The sequence below is a fragment of the Bactrocera neohumeralis genome, chromosome 3 (assembly GCF_024586455.1).
Source record: "Bactrocera neohumeralis isolate Rockhampton chromosome 3, APGP_CSIRO_Bneo_wtdbg2-racon-allhic-juicebox.fasta_v2, whole genome shotgun sequence".
NCBI lineage: Eukaryota > Metazoa > Arthropoda > Insecta > Diptera > Tephritidae > Bactrocera > Bactrocera neohumeralis.
Window position 1 is genome coordinate 72,899,819 of NC_065920.1, and position 17,290 is coordinate 72,917,108.

Here is a 17,290-nt window from a genome sequence, read left to right on the forward strand (position 1 = left end):
TGAAAAAAATCACTTCAGAGCGGCCGACCCTACTACTGAATATGTATGTATAACGCCTGCCTCGAAGCCAGAATATTTCCTTAACGTCTGGTGCTAATTAGTAAGAATAAAGGAGATCCCAACTTTCCATCAGCATATCGTCCGCTGTGCATGCTTGATACTAGCGAGAAAGGCTACTTAAACTCAGAATCGAAACGGCTATAAACGAAGCTGAAGGACTCTTCACTAGATAACACGGTTTTATACCAAAGATTAGTGTTGCTCTCGACTTTGGATGTCCGAAACTCCTTAAACACCGCATTTTAACTTGGAAGACGAAGAAAGTCCTGGACGGAACATCTGGAAACATTACTTACAGAATATTTGGCAAAACGACAGCTGAATACATTATACACGAATGCGAGGAAATTAGGTGTCATATAGATTGAAGCCAAGAGATATTGAAAGACGATTTTGTATTTTAGAAATGATGCTTGAAAGCCACAAATCGTTTCTATATCAATTTGTGGCTGATGATAAGAACTGTGTGCAACACGAACACGATCAGTGACACCAAGGTGGAAAAATCTATTTTGTGTGATCAGAAGAGCAAGCTGCATCATATGCCTCAAAAACCGAGAGAAACCATTAAATAGGCATGCTACCGACAACAATTCTACATTGAAGCGCACGTTTACCACAAAATGTCCGGAATTCTCGACTAGACACGAAGCAATAAATTTTTATCATGACAAAGCTCAGCAACATGTTCCAAGACCACTTAAAAACTCTTTGGAAAATTGTGGCTTGGAGTAAAAATTCGTTACAAAATGTAAATAAGGAACCATAACGCATATCTTAAAGAAACGTTCTTCGGCTTTTTTCCGCCGTGACTACGATAGGGAATAAAGAATCAAGCTTTGATTGGTACTGCTAACGACTAAGATCTCTGTATATATTTTTGTCTTTAGTAGGCTCATGTCTACCGAAAACGCAGCCGAAAATTTTAATTAACAAAATCTTCTGCGAAACTGATTTTTGAAGCGTGAGAATTACATACTTCTGCACCACAATGCCCGCCCAAGAGACAGCTCACAATTTCACATAAGAAGACTAAATCCCAACCAATTAATTGCTTGTTGCACTCACCTGTAATCCGCCTTCGCATAACAATGACCGAGAAATCGACACTGCAACGTATTGCACTGATAGGTTTTCACCTCCTGCTGCACCTCGTAGGTAATATTGAAGCCGTACACGTCCAGCAGACGATCTAAGGCGCGCAAATGTGTGCCATCCAACGATGGCATCGTGAAACGTATCTCAAGATACTGACTACTAAATTGTACCCATGCCACCTGTGTGACGTCATCCTCAGTGAGTGTGAACACACGATGTGCCGGCACCTTATAATCATCCGAATAGTACATATACTCGGTGAACTTGAGGCCGCCCAAAACATACAATTGCGTTAGGTAAACGATAATTGAGATGTTGGTGCCGCCTCCACCGCCGCTTGCGCCAGCCGACGCGGACGTAGAAGTTGTAATTGGCAGCTCGGAGGCATCAATTACCCACACACACACGATGGGTGTTGGGAATTTGTGCGGAAAATTCGGTGTCTGTATGTTGCCGTAGCGCGACTTGAGGACGCCACCACAAAGCGAATTACTGCGCGCATGATGTGAGACAGCCGAGGACGAGCTGCCGATACCCGCAAATGCGAAGGCATTCAAAATGTTGTGGCCGCTGGTTGTTTGCTTGGCGCCACCACTAAATGGTGAAATGGCGAAATTACCGGGAAAAGGTGGCGGTGGCGGCAAGGGCACAGCGGGCAATGGATTGTAGTGCACTGCTGTGTTGCCGGCGCTCGAGTACGCAGTGAGACCACCTTGAAAGGCACTCTGCTGTGTTTTGAGTGAAGACGCAGCTTGTTGCCGCTTAAAGCGCGGTGCCACCCTTTGTGTACTGGGTGCTGCTCTGATATGATTTGTGGGCGAATTGAGTGTGTGCAGGGTAGTAGTAGATGTAAGTGCTTTGCCGTCGAGTTTTAGATTGTTCTGAGTAGCAGCTGGGTTAATTTGTTTTTTGGAAAATGTAGGCAGCGTAATGGTTTTCACACTCGCAAGGTTTTTTCTTAATTTTTTCACATCACTTTGGTTTCTGTCTTTGCTAAAATTCATAGCACTCTCTTTTTCAGCCAATACATGCTCCTTAATTTCTGTGTGTGACTTATCCATACTCCACACTTTTTTCGCCGCCTTTTCCGCATTCTGATATAACTCATAACGACCGGCCTTTTCTTTTTTATTCTTCTTCCACTCACTTTTAATGTTCCATTCCTCCTTCTCAATTAATTCTGGCGCTTTTTGTCTTGGCTCTACGATATATGCTTGTTCACTACCGATTTCTATGAACCTTCTTGTTATTCTATAATCTCTCTTTTGTTGAGTTTCTTCACTGGTTGTGGCTGTTGTTTGTAGTAGTGTGGTGAGCAGCAGCATACAAAGCGGCAACTTAAATGAGTATGCCGTCATCGATCACGTTCCACACGTTCACAAGCACACGCCGCTCACTTTGTGAACTATTTCGCTCTTTGTTAGCTGTGAGAGACAATGATGATTTACTATGCTCTCAGATTGTATGAGTTTTTGGCACTATTCAAAGCGTTCTGAGGAAATATTAACTTCTCTCAAGCAGTTTTTGATCTCTCTGATATATCACTTGCTCAGACATATTTTTATCTGAAACGAAATAAAAATAAATTCAGGATAAGACGATTAATTTAGTACAATAAGGTAGGTATAAGCATTATAGTATCCGGTATTTTTGGTATACAATATATAAAACATTCAGAAAAATATACGAACAATCAAGGGATTAATTGGACGAAATCGGAACAGATATACCCCAGCTCTTAAATACTGATTATATTGATTGCCGTCTCTCTTAATGCAGGAAAGAATTCGATGAGCCCAATTTTCAAGCATTTTTCCCACTAAACCATGTCGTATATCACGTTCAATATTGACTCCACATGCTTGAGGAGAGCCTGGTAATAGTCTAATGGTGTTAAATCCTAACTGCTTGAAGGCCATTCAATGTCATAATTTCTTGAAATAATCTTCAAACTTTTCTCGCAATAATTCGTTTGCTGCACGTGCTGTGTGGCACGTGTTCCTATCTTGTTTCAGATGATGTCAAGATCAACTTCTTCCAATTACGGTCATTAAATGTTGGTTTTTATCGATCTATACCGCTCTCCATTGACAATAACGGTATCAGCAGCTTCATTTCGAAAGAAGTACTGACCGATAACTCCACCAGGTCAGAAACCACATAAAACTGACAAATAGGTCAACATAATGATTGTTCATGCAAAATTTGTGGATTTTCTTGGCACCAGAATCGACAGTTTTGTTTATTTACTGAGATGACAGTGTGCCTCATCGGAGAAGATGATTTTCTTAAAAAAAATTGTTATCGTTTTCCAGTTGTTCGAAAACAAATTCAGCAAATTCTCGACGTTTTCGGTGGTCCAATGGCTTCAGTTCTTGAGTGAAAGCAATTCATATTCTTCCCAAAATCCGCCAGTTTGTGATTTAAGACAGTCCCAGTTCTTGAAAGTGTCTTGGAATCGACAAATTGCGGCTTTCATCAACACTTACCTTGCACCAATATTTTCACTATTTCGAGCGGTTCTTTGTCTTATTGGCTTTAGTATTAGGTAATGAAAATGTACGCTAGAAATTTTCAACAATTTGACGAATTCCGAGTACAGGTGAATGATTATTATGACCATAAAATAGCAAATTCTCACGAAATGTTGCAATTGGAGAGTTAAAATTTATTTGTCATTTAAAATCTCTGATATCGGGTAGTGTCAGTAATATTGATTCATACCGACTCTATAGGGTCCGAAATCATTATCTTCAATGCTTGAAAAATGTAGGAACCGACTTGAAACGTATTATGTATGTATATGTATTTATATGGATGGAGAACTTTTTTATTTAACTATGTCTCTTCAAGAAATTCGGAATGGTTTATTGCCTAAGAGAATCCTACTCAATACGAAGAATTTGTTCAGTTTGGACAACTATAGGATATAGTTGCCAAACAAAGTAACCGTTCAATAGCAAGTCCTTGTATTGAAAACTTTTTTATTTGACAAATTATCTTTACGAAATTTGGCATGGATTTTTGGCAAAGATATTGTTCCAATATCCGAACAAATCGTTTAAATCGGGCCGCTATAGAATGCACCTAGCTTTCCGTGGCATTGCAATAATCTCCGAATATATTGTTCAGATTGGGCCACTATTATACATAGCTGCCATACAAACTAACCGATTCGTCGGTTACCTCATGGTAAAACATGCACCTGTGCAAGATATTAAAGCTTCAGTCCAGTCAAGTTAAAGTATTTTATTTTTTAACCTTCAATTTAACATTTTATTTACTTCACTTCTGAGTTCTTATTTCTTTTGACTGCCTGTAGCTATACCCAATCAAACCAATCGCCTTATTTCGCGTTTCAAAGTCACTCAAAAGTAACGCCTGACTTCATTTCACTACACAATATATGGCAGAAAATAGAATAGCAATTTCAGAAACCGCTAAAAAAGCCGGTGACATTTGTCCAACGCCAACATGCAGAGCCGAGGTACGTAACCCATCAAATTGAGAACGGCAAAAAGATAGAAATGTTCAAAATATTTTGTGCGCGCTGAAAAAGCCTGAGGGAACCTGAAAGTGCTTCCTGCACATATGTTCCTCACATACGCACATATGGTCCCCATATACACACATGTGATCCACACATATATACAGTTGATCTACACATACACATGTATGTTCCACACATACACACATATGTATGTAAGTAACTTAAAAAAACATGCTTTCTATCCTAGAAAACTTGCAAAAAATATGCCATGCAGCATTCACAAATGAAAAACCAACTAAAATCAACAATTGTTCGAATTGTTTTGCTATATTCACTGTGGTTAGAAGCGGCTAACGTGCTTGTTTAGCCTTCACCGTTACAGGCAGGGTTCAACTGACGTGCCACTAACGCGAAAAGTAAATTTTTTGTCAGTTGTACATATGTACGTATGTGTAAATGTTTGAAAGTATGCTTCTAACTATGCTTTTGTGTGACAGCAGGGGAGTGGAGAGGTAAGCACAATGCATCACTGCCTAAAACGTGCTCACCTAGTTTACCGCCAGCGGAGAGTGCAACCAATATGCCGCTGTTTTAATATCTGGCAGCTGTATTGCCGTCAGTCAATGTCAAGCAAATATTGTAAAGTGGTTTTTAGTGGAAAAATATTTGGCCTATTTACTAAAACTGTGTGGCAACTAAAAAGAGAGAGTGTTTTAATTGTTAGTGATGCATGAATTTATTAAATAAAGACATGGTTTTTAATTCTTGCCACATATATTTTATAGTAAATAGAATAGAACTAGAATAATACCTTAAATAGGGTTTAAAGACCAATGTTTTCCAAATCATCAGAGTGTCGAGACTTCAAATAGTTGTATTAAAATTTTTGGCAAATCTGTCATTTTTAATTTTTTGGTCGACATCCAAAAGACATTCGATTGATAACAGTAATTAAACATCCATTTGATTGCCCTTGAAAATCTGACTTCCATTTGACAAAGCCCATTGGAAACTGGAAAACTTTCAACTGCTGTCAATCTGTCAAACTATCATTTGACATTCACTTGACTTCTGACAACCATTTGACAAATCCCACATGTATTTGACTGCCGCCAACTGACAATCGTTTGACAGCTGATCTCTGACAGCCATTTGAAAGCAGAGAGTTGACATCCAACTGGCAACTGTTCGGCAGCTGCGATCTGACCTCCAATTGATAGCTGCCTTCTGAAATCTTTTTGACAGCTGGCACCTGGCATAGCCATTCATTTGACAACAGCAATTTGACGACCCTTAGACAGCTGTCAATCTGTCCTGACCTGATATTAATTTGACTACTGACATAAATTTGACAGCGGCCAACTGACAACCGTTTGACAGCTGATCTCTCTTATCCATTTGAAAGCGGAAATTTGACATCCATCTGACACCCAACTTGTAAACGTTCTGCTGCTGCGAGCTGACCTCCAATTGATAGCTACCTTCTGACATCTTTTTGACAGCCGCCATCTGGCATCTAAATCACATCTGATATCTGATATTAAGTTGGCAACAGTAATCTAAAAACCTTCTACAGCTGTCAATCTGTCAAACTATCATCTGACATCCATTTGAATTCTGACATTCGTTTGACAACAATTCGTTGATATTCTTCTAACACTGAAGTAACACGCGTTGGACCATTGCGAGCTAATCTCCAATTGATAACTGCCTTCTGAAATCCTTTTGACAGCTGTCATTTGACATCCATACACTTTCGATAGTTGCCAACTGACATTCAAATGCCAGCTATCATTTGATTTGTAACTTCTTATGTTCTTCTTTAAATACTTAAAGAGACGTTTGCCTAAATTATTTAAGACATAATCTAATCTCTATCCCTCGCTTGTGAAAACTTCAAGCCAAAACCACACCCAAATTAATTATTTACCACATTCAAATTCAGCTTCCGGTTTGGGGAAAACTCAATATCCGCGTTTAGTTAAATTTCGATAAATATTTATAGCAACTAAACTTCGCAACAGGCGAAAGTGCTTGCCAACTCGCAAAAAGTTTTAAGGCTGATTAATTTAAATCAGTTTACGGCGCACAACAACAGCAGAATTTGAAAACTTCCGCTAATGCCGCTAAGCAAATGTAATGCGAATCAAAGCGCATTTGCTCACGAAAACCCCGAAATTTCATTAGTAATGAGTTTCTGGCGCGATTATTTGCCACACAGCTAGGTAAATATGTAGACATGTGCATACGGTAACACACACAGGAGACGACATGGCTCGATATGTCACGAATTTAAGCGCCTTAGCGCGAGTACAGCTATGGCTGAGGGTGGAAAATAAATGATGCTGTGGGTGGAGGAGAATGCTGGCACACATGTGCGTAAAACGTGCGACATCAGGAGACTAATGATGTTAGGATGTGCTAAGTAGAGAAAATATGTGGGAAAGGAAATGAAAAATACACAAACAATTCGTTATTGAATTTAAAATATTTAATTTCTTGAAGGTTAAAGCTGAAGTCCAATTTTGGAAAATAAAAAAATATTCATATTGGGTAAATGATGAGCTGTTTGAGAGTATTTTTTACTTATTTATTTATTTTTTCGAAATATACAAAACTGCTTTTAATTGTTTTCCTGTGTGCCTAAAATAGACAATTATGCTGACACATTTGACCCTCATGTGTCAATCCAGTAATACATATTTCGATCATAACACACACCACAACAAAATTTTCATTTATTTATAGTTCAGTAGTCAGGTTAAAGACTGGAATAGTTAATTTCCTTCAAAAGTTCCCAAGGAACGACATATGATTGAAATGAAAGGGTGAATATGTTTGAGTTAAATGCATTGTCGCTAACAATTTCGTAAGCATTTATTCTTTTCAACAGATACATATGTACATTGTGATAAGAAAGCACCCTGATATCGTAATAATTCAGTTTAATCAAAAACGAAAGCTTAGGGGTGGTATAAAGCCATGAAATTGAAGATAGGCGTCATTCTGGACGACCTTCAACCTCATCAATTGATGAAAATATTGAAAAGTGAAGGATATGGTTCTTAAAAATCGTCAAGAAAGTGTTACAGAGATGGCAGGAGAGCTCATTCGAAATATTTTGGTGAATATTTTGGATATGAAAAGCGTTCTTGCTCGACTCGTCTCGATAAAGCCGATTTTTTTTCAAAAAGAGTACACTCCTTGGACAAGCGAATTAGGACCCCACACTAATGGAGAGCCGATGGGACATGGGTTTATGAGTTTTACATGCAAACAAGTCAACAATCATGGGAATCCAGAGCAAAAACGAGCTGAAACCGAAAAACCCACTCCAAAGCCTCTCAAAAATCCAAGTGATGCTCATTGTTTTTTTGATATTCGTGGTTTGGTGAATCATAAATTTATTTCGGAAGGATAGACGGTCAATAAAGAGTTCTATTTGGCCGTACTGGGGGGTTTCTGCGAGAACATTAATTGAAAACGGCCGCAATTGTGGAAGAACAGTTCATGGATGCGCCATCGCTTCTATCCATGATTGTGAGCGAAGTTAATGCCAAAAATGTAGTAAAAACCAGCGATAAATCACTGTATTCATCATGTGATTTTTTCCTGTTTCCCAAACTGAAATTGCCACTCCCACGAAACCGGTTTTAGTCAATCGAAGATATGTTTAAAACACTATTCGCTGAAGAAGCTGACGGACATACCAAAAAGTGCCTATGAAAAGTGTTTCAAAGACTCATTGGCATAAGTGCATTACATCTGGCGGTGACTACTTTGAAGGCAACATAATAAAAATTTGTGAAGAATTAAAATATTTTGCATTTTATCTACAATTTCCTAGTACTTTTTGTGACAATGTATTTAAAACAGTTGTAAGACAGTTCAAAAAGAAAAACATCAAAGATTTTTTGAGCGTTTCATAAAGTATTTAAAATTATTATTATTTTTTTTTTTTAATTTTAAATTGTATTAAGTTTTTTAATTTGTTTTATTTAATAATGATTTTTTCTTATTCTGGACTTTAAAAATCATAAAAAAAATTGTTCATTATTATTTTAATTTTTTTTATATATAAACATATAGTTTACCACCAAATAACTACACAAAAAAGATATTTTTTTAATTTATATTTTCACTTTACTTTAACCATAAACACATCTAATTTTTATTGTTTTTTTGAACTTTTATAAAATTAATATTTTTTTACTTTATTTGTTTACTAATTTATTCATTTAATTTCAACTAAAGGTAGTTTACTCTGATTTGTTTCAGTGTTAAAAAATCTGTTAAAAAATTAATAATATCAGCATATTTTCACAATTTTTATTTTTTAGAATTGCATTAAAATCCTAATTAAATTTAATAAAAACTAATATTGAGAAAATATTTTAAATAAAATTCATTACATAAAACTAGAATTAAACACAAAGACAAAATTTTACCAAATACCTCATTAATTTAAATATAAAAAATAATAAATTTATAATATTTTTTAGAAAATATTTTTTTAAATAAATTTATAATTATTTTTTTTAATTTTTATATCAATTAATTATATATCTAATATCTGAGCTTAAGAATTATAAAAATAAATTTTAATGACATTTATTTGTTTCAAGTTAAGATCATTTTCTTAAAGCGCAAAACCAGATTAAGTATTTAAAATTAATTTTACAAAAAAAAATTTTTTTGTGTATTATTGAAAATCAGAACACGTCTTAATTTTTTTTTTTAATTTGACTATTTTCTTTCACGAAATTACATATTTAATTTTAATTTGAATTATTTTATACATTTTTATAACAAAAAAATATTTTTTTTCTAAATTTATTTCGAAAATCAGAAAATTTACTCTTCTTATTTTTTTTTTTTTCATTTCATTCAAAGATTTTTTAAATATAATTTCTTATATTATAAAAATGCCGCATCAGCCATTTTTTATGTTCCGAATATTTAGTAAAAAAATGTGGTTCTTTAATTTCATTTTTATATTAATTAATTACTTTTTTAAAATTAGTTTTGTATTTGTTCTTTATTCTTGAGTTTAAAAATCATAAAAATTTATTTTAATGGAGACTGTGTGTCTAACTGGGTTATAACCGCGTAAGGGTCGACAGGGCTGTCTAAAATGAACAAGACTTTTGGTTTTTCTACTTTACCACAAAACGTTTTAATTTTTTTTCCATGAATTTTTAGGAAAACAGTTTTTCAATTTTAATTTTTTGCCATTTATTTATTGAATATTAACCGAAGGTATATTTAGTTTTTCTAATTTATATTTACGAGCTTTTGACTCCAAAATTCAGAAAAATATTTTTTCATAACAGTTTTTATTTTTTAGTCTTAAAAATTGGCTCAAAGTTTCATTATGGAAATTTTTTAATAACATTCCTTGAATTCAGAAAAAATTCGGACCCATTCTCTCCATTTTCAATATACTTTCACCTAAAGGGTAAACTCACCTCAGATTTTAACCACATATAAACACCCTTTACTACAATCGCTTTTATTGATTCACGAACGCACCAGTTCTGTGCATGCATGCCAGTATAAGTGAACATACATTCTTGTATATGTAATACATATGTATGTATGTAAATGGTTTTAAGCACATATTACACCTCCACATCCGGCAAGTGGATTTGTAAATGCGAGTATTATGCTTCCGCATATGTTTCCGCTTTTCCCCCGTCACCAGACCGCGGCATACCATACATACATATAAAATATAAACATGTGTGGGAACATGCATGCATACAATATACACATAAGCATTTGTTTGTATGTATGTGTGTGCGATTGTGCATTGCTCTCAACAGCAATGGCGCAACAGCGGATACAAGCCGGCAGTGCTAAATTTCCCAAAAGATCAACGGCAACCAAAGTAAATAGCAACAACAAAAACAAAAACAATGACAACGTCACAGATAAAGTTGCGATGCAAATGCGGTACAAAAGTAAAACACACAAAACAACAACAACAACACGCAAGCAATGGAAAATACACACCACAATACAAATTCACAAATAAGAAAAACTACAAAACCAAAAGTAAACAAAAGCAACAAAACAACAACATAAAGGCAAGCACCGAGACGGCGCAGCGTCATGCGAAGAAGATGGAGAAGCAAATGCGTAAAGCGTATGAGGTAAACAAACGTGTAATTTGCTGTTCTGCGAATATTTCGTTCTTTTTATGGTTTTGTTTTTGTTGTTGTTGTTTTTTGTTTTTGTCTTAACAATGCGCAACGTCGTGCGGACTAACGAAGTTCACCTGAGCGCTGATGGGATTTGAATATGGAGGGAGGCAAGTAAACTTTCCGTGCTGAAGACGCAATTTCCGCAAAACACTGATACACAAGTTATGTGGAAGGTGGCCATTAGGGTGGGTATATTATATTGTTGGAAAGTTTTCTTATAATATTTATTTAAAAAGTGCAGATAAAAAAGAAGGATATTTATATGTTTACATCAATGGCGAACAAGGATAAAATAAATTAGAGTATTAGGGTGATTCTTTTCTTGCTGAAAAAAAAATTATTATTTTAAAAGTGGATTTAAGACAGAAGGTTGTCTACAGTAAGGTCGAGTAATAAAATAAATTATACTATTAGGGGGTTCTTTTTTTGTCGAAAAAAAATTATAATTATAGTGGTTTCTGTTTTGATGACGCACAAAACTCGCACACAATATTTTATTAGAGTGGTTATTTTTCTTTTAACGTAAATAAATTTCTTAATTTACAATATTAAGGTAGTTCCTTTTTTTCTGATGGACAAGATTTGCAAATAAGGTTATTGAGATGATTCTTTTTTCATTATGAACAAACATCATAAGTTTTTAAGGTGCTTAAATTGCTTTACATTTATTTTTTTATGATGTACATACATATAACTGTATGTATATACTTTAACTTTTTTATAACAAGAGTCTCACAACGATTTTTGATTGCAATATTTTTATCGTTTTCTTTTTACTTAGTAAGTTTAGAGTACCCTTAAAACTAGGTTTCTAATACTTGGTGTTAATTTTCCCAGCAGAAAGCCTAATCAAAAAGTATTCCAAGCTCATTTGGCATGCAGGGTGAGATGCCTGCTGCTATTACTTTACAACGCGCTTTCTGAAAGGAACATCAACCAATTGCCATGTATGACAGCTGCTAGGCAGCCACAGAGCCACCCTGTAGCAAAGCAAACCGGAAGTAATGAAATCTCAAAACAAAGGAAATAAAGCGTGCATAGAAAATCTAGAAGTCGCAGAGGCACTTTACACGCTTTTATACCCATAAATCTTTTAACGACGGCATCATTCCTCTTTCCATTCCATTCATCCATTTTTTCACATTTTCTATATTTGCATAACAATTGTTATTAATATTTTTCTTAAGAAAAAATGTTTCACATTACTTTCCCAATTTTCGACGGGTTTCAAGCATAAATCGGCCGATACTGCTGTCCCTGGCTTGGAACCACATATCGTCCGAGTCCATATCATCCAATTCGTGCCGAAAATATTCGGTTATCATTGAGTGGTCGCGATCCCCATTCTGAGTAACATGCCGGTCTTTATCATCACGAAAGAAGTACGTCCCAATGACGCCGCCGGCCCATAAATTGCACCAAACCGTAATTTTTTGGGGATGCAATGGTACCTGACCATTAACGCATATTTTGCCATATTTCAGCCAAAAATGAGCCTCATCGCTGAAGATGATTTTTCGATGAAAATCCGAATCATTTTCAAGTTGTTGCTCGGCCCAATTCACGAGCATACGACGATTCGGTGGTCAAGCGGCTTCAGTTTTTGCGTCAATTTGATCTTGTCAAAATGTAGGCCAAAATCTTTTCGCAGAATTCGCCACAACGACGTCACAGAGATGCCCAACGCTTGAGAATGACGTGTGAGAGACTGATTTGGGTCTTCCTCAATTGATGCGCCAGCTTTGTCTCACTAGCACGGGAACATTTTGTACTGTGCCTGTAGATTCAAATTTTTCCACTAGACGCTCAAATGTTGATCTGACAGGGCGATTATGAGGATCATAAATTAGACGTAGCGCTATTAAAGTTGAGGCCACTGACTCCGTATTTCGGTAGTAAATTTTTAATATTTCGACTCTTTGTTGGATCGTATATCTTTCCATGATGTAAAATGGCGTCATTTGTTGTCCTAACTTTTGTTGCGTCCCTATTGAAAACCCCGTTAGTCTTTATTGTCCTCATACTATATGAGTCAAGTAAGCACAATTTTGGTCGTCAAATGTCCAACATGTTCTGAAAGGCCTCCCAAATCAAAAATATCGATGAAATAATAAAAATCGTCGAATCCGATCGAGTACTGTTTTGATCACCCGATCGTTTAAGGAAACTCTTTAGTTTGACAAGTAAGTCTAGGCCAAGCCGTAGATTCAAAATGATGTTATTTAAAAATTGTCTACTTGTGTGATCAGAATTAAGTAATACATAAACTGATATGCAATACCGATTTATTTCACAAATCGTCAGTCATGGTTATGGTCTCGAAATAAGAGTTATAGTCTGTACTCTCATGAAGTACAAAACTAAATACAGCTTTAGAAATATTTCGAACCTTGGTATTTAACCTTTCAGATAACAAAAGAAATTCTTGATATTATGATGCCCAAGGTACCACAAGTATATCAAAAAGGCCCTACGCTCCAACCGCACTTAAGGGAAACATTAAAATTTATAAAAAATAAATAAATGTTACGATTTCCTGCAGGGTAAACCCACTGCAAACACATAATAAATTGTTTATTTTAAGAAAATGTATATAATTCTAAACTTGAAAATAATCACGTGTGCGTTAAATGCTGGTTACGGCAAAGGAAGTGAAAAAGGAAGATCATGAAAGCAGCGGAAATTTAGTCTGACATAACCAAGCGCATACGCTCATGTACACACATTTGTGGATAGCGGTGAGGCATAACGCCCACTTAACAAATAATATAATACATATGTATATACCTGTGTTGTACATACGCGTGTGAGAGACTCAACGCTTGATATTCGATGAAATGAGCGCGTATTGCCGTCTAAAGATGCAAGCATCGGTTGTGCTCTTGTGGTCGTGACGTGCTGTCGGATTAATGAGGATAATGATGATTGAAAATAAAATGGAATGCGGGCGCGCGTAAGGCGCGACAAGCTTAAAAAACGTGAACAGAATTAGGCAGCAGTGGTTTAGAGCACGCTGGCAGCTGGTAAAGGATGGCAGAAAGTGTAGAAGGAAAGGTGGATTCATTTAGTTTGTGCAATTATTTTTCAGCGCAAATCTCCATCTAGGATGTAAAAAGTATAAAGTGATATGAAAACGTGATTTAAAAATGTTGTTTATACTTATACACACATACAGAGAATTTGATATTTTGAAACTCAAATGAAACCCGAAAAGAAGGCCTTATGTAGCAACTCAGTGTATTTAGTAAAAATTTGTTTGTTCCACCCCTGCTGTCCATTGGAGGACATGGGAGATACACCGTCTCAGCAGATTGAAGGCTGGCCATTTGCGAAGGTAATGTTCCATCCTATCATAATCCGCCAGGCACATTTTCAATCTTCTGAAGATGGGATATCAAAGTTAGGTGCACTGAGATGTCCTCTAGAATATCTAAGTTCAATTTTCCTTAAAAGTATAATCATTTTTAACTCTTCACCATCAGCAAAACGCCAAAATAGTTTGTGGTATGCCTTACAATGGAAGAAGCTGAATGGTCTAGAGCAGCTTAAGGGGAATAATCCTAGCTGCCTCCTAGCGGGCGAACTAATATATGAAATCCGTAATTGAGTCTATTAGCTTTTGACGGCTCTTTAATTTATAATAAATTTATTACCAATATTTTGAGTCAATTAATCAAATTAATGACGTGATCTAATGAGACAATTTGCTGCCTACAAATGCAGGCGAACATTTTTGTTTCATCAAATTAACAGTTGCCTATGCTTCGCAAGCGAGGCTGTTCGGTAAGTTCGATACAAAATGGTACAAGGTTCTAACCGCTCTTCCCGTAAAATACTAAGGCAACTTGTGGGATTTTACACAGTTCACTGCAGGCTGCGATGGTTAAAGTAATCCTCAACGGATCTGTGGCGCTTCTGTAATCTAAGAGCAGAGACCACAGAGTACTTATTACTGGACTGCCGTTCAACCGCAAGAGGAAGGGCTATCAGGCAAATGAATTCAGTGAGAAAACACAATGAAACCATTAACTCATGGCCTTTACAAAGCCTCTCTGATTCTCTGACTTTGTTAAACGAGGTGCTGTGATAACTAAAGTCGCCACAATAGATCACAGTTCGCAGTGCATTTTTCAAATTTCAAACTATTTAAGTGTCAAATGGCCCCAGGGAAAGAGCAACAAAAGCTACACAGGGCATGAAGTCGCCGACATATTAGAAGGAGTTTTTGGTGACCAAATCAGAAGATCAATTGGAGGAAATTTCGAAGTAGAATGGAATACCTGTGGCTACATGACGTTAGCCTCTTCCTGAAGCCACCACATCAACGCACTTTTTCTCAAAGGCACAACACTGTCACATTGCAATACACCACACCAATTGAACCCAAGTACATATAACCAAACACACACCACACCAATAGAACCCACACAAGAGAGCACCACGCATTCGCTAACATACACCAGAGTCGATGATACCACACTAGATACCAGCCACAGCCACTACAACAACCGTCAACTCTACACGGCAGTTTTTTTCGATTGCACATTGAACCCGCAAGTCGCCTTTTTCGATCGATGTCGAACGATTGATTGATGAAATTGAAGCAAACAATCGAAAAAACGGCCAGAACTGATCAACAGAAAGGGCTTCGTCTTCCATCAGAACAACGCTATACCACACACAGCTTTGATGACTCGGCCAAAACTGGGAGAGCTTGGCTGGAAAGTTTTGATGCATCCACCATATAGCCCTGACCTTGCACCATCGGACTACCGTTTGTTTCGGTCAATGCAGAACTCCCTTAATGGAGTGAAGTTGGCTTTAAAAGAAGCCTGTGAAAATTACTTATACTATAATAATGGGTAATTTCAAAAACTGTGTATTTTTCTTTAATGTTTTATGGCTCATATCAAGTTTAGTAATCACTACTTATTCATTTAAGTCACTACCGAATTGAAACTAAATTATCAAATAAGCATATTAAGTATGTGAAAGGCAATGAAACATTTTCGGTTGTTAAAAATTTTAAGATTTTTTAATTAAATGTTTGTTATGTTTTCAATTAGGAACCGAGTTTTTGCAGCTCAAAACTTAATTAAAATTATTTCGCATTTTTTAAAACAAACTTCTCCCACGGCAACAGCAACAGCCACAATAACGGTACTTGGCCACCACTCAACTCACTGAATGCCACATTGTCTATCCACAAAGGTCGCTCAGTCAGTGGGTCGGTCGGCAATCAGCAAACCAAGAGCAAAATCCACACGCCGCCATGCGCCAACAACTATGTACTAACGACCGCTGTCGGCGCTGGCATGCACACATAACCGCGTTTGTCGGTGTTGTTGTGCGTTGGCGTGTTAACAATATCTGCATGTTTGCATTTGACTTGCGCCACGACGTTAACTTGTTGCTTTGAAGGCATTTGCGGTGCTGGCCAAATTTGCTTAACTCATTCACGGTGAGCTCTGACGCGCGGAGCAATGCACTTTTGCCGAGCGCACGCTTTTCTGATTCAATTACACACGCCAACTGCACAAGTCATCGGCCGTTGGCCAAATGCGATGCTGGAAAGACTACAACAACACTAATACATACACACATAGAAAAAAGAGTATAGTGAAGAGCAAAGCAAGTATAGTCGGCGCGGAAGGAATGCCTCGAGTGGCGCGAAAACTTTACCACCAAATTTTTGGTAAACTCTCAACTTTCGCAGGAAAGCATTGAGGGAGTTAATTAAATTTGCGAAAATTAATTAATTAAGTGCGCTGAGGAAACTCGAGTTTCTGGATTTAATAATTTTTATTTTCAGGATAATATTTTTTTCTAAAAGACTGAAAAGAGTGAAAATGTTACTGGGTCTAGCCGAGTACTACTCTCTAACGAACTAGTACTACGAATAACGAAAATATAAAATATAAATCATAAATAATATGAAAAGAATGAAGTATTAAGCCCTTGGAATAGTTGCAAAAGGTCTGAATTCGCACTACGTCCACTAAGGCTCTGGGGGTTATCATCGACATTCAGCCGATACATATAGTATTAAGCAATGATTACGGCCAGCCAACTCAAGAATTTAGATCTTTGCAGTCAGATTTGGCATCTCGGCGGGCATGGTAGATTACTCGACATTGTTTATTATTTCTAAATTGGCAATACGACCGAGAAAAGGAGCTTCATGAGAAAGTAAACACCAAAAAGATTTGACCTTGTTTTGTGATCGACAGTTCCAACAGTGAAATCTACATATTCACCGAACAGAATGCGGAATTCTTCTGTAGTAATCCATACACAGAAGGAAGCTTCACACGTCATAAATGTTGGTGTTCGACAATCATCCATACTGTTTCGAGGTAAAAACTCTAACTTGAGAAGAATTAAACGGAGTTCCGCTGGGTGATGCCCTCTTCCCGTTGCTTTTTTAACTTCTACA

The 17,290-nt window shown here is 36.6% G+C and overlaps 1 protein-coding gene across 1 annotated transcript in view; it reads right to left on the reverse strand.

The window, feature by feature from the left end:
- LOC126752165 (uncharacterized) overlaps nt 1–17,290 on the reverse strand; it is a 565,185-nt gene that overhangs the window by 369,917 nt on the left and 177,978 nt on the right. The window contains exon 4 of the mRNA XM_050462767.1: nt 1,129–2,723. Within this exon, the coding sequence (XP_050318724.1) occupies nt 1,129–2,516 (1,388 nt within the window). The 5' untranslated portion in view covers nt 2,517–2,723. The remainder of the gene's footprint in view (nt 1–1,128; nt 2,724–17,290) is intronic.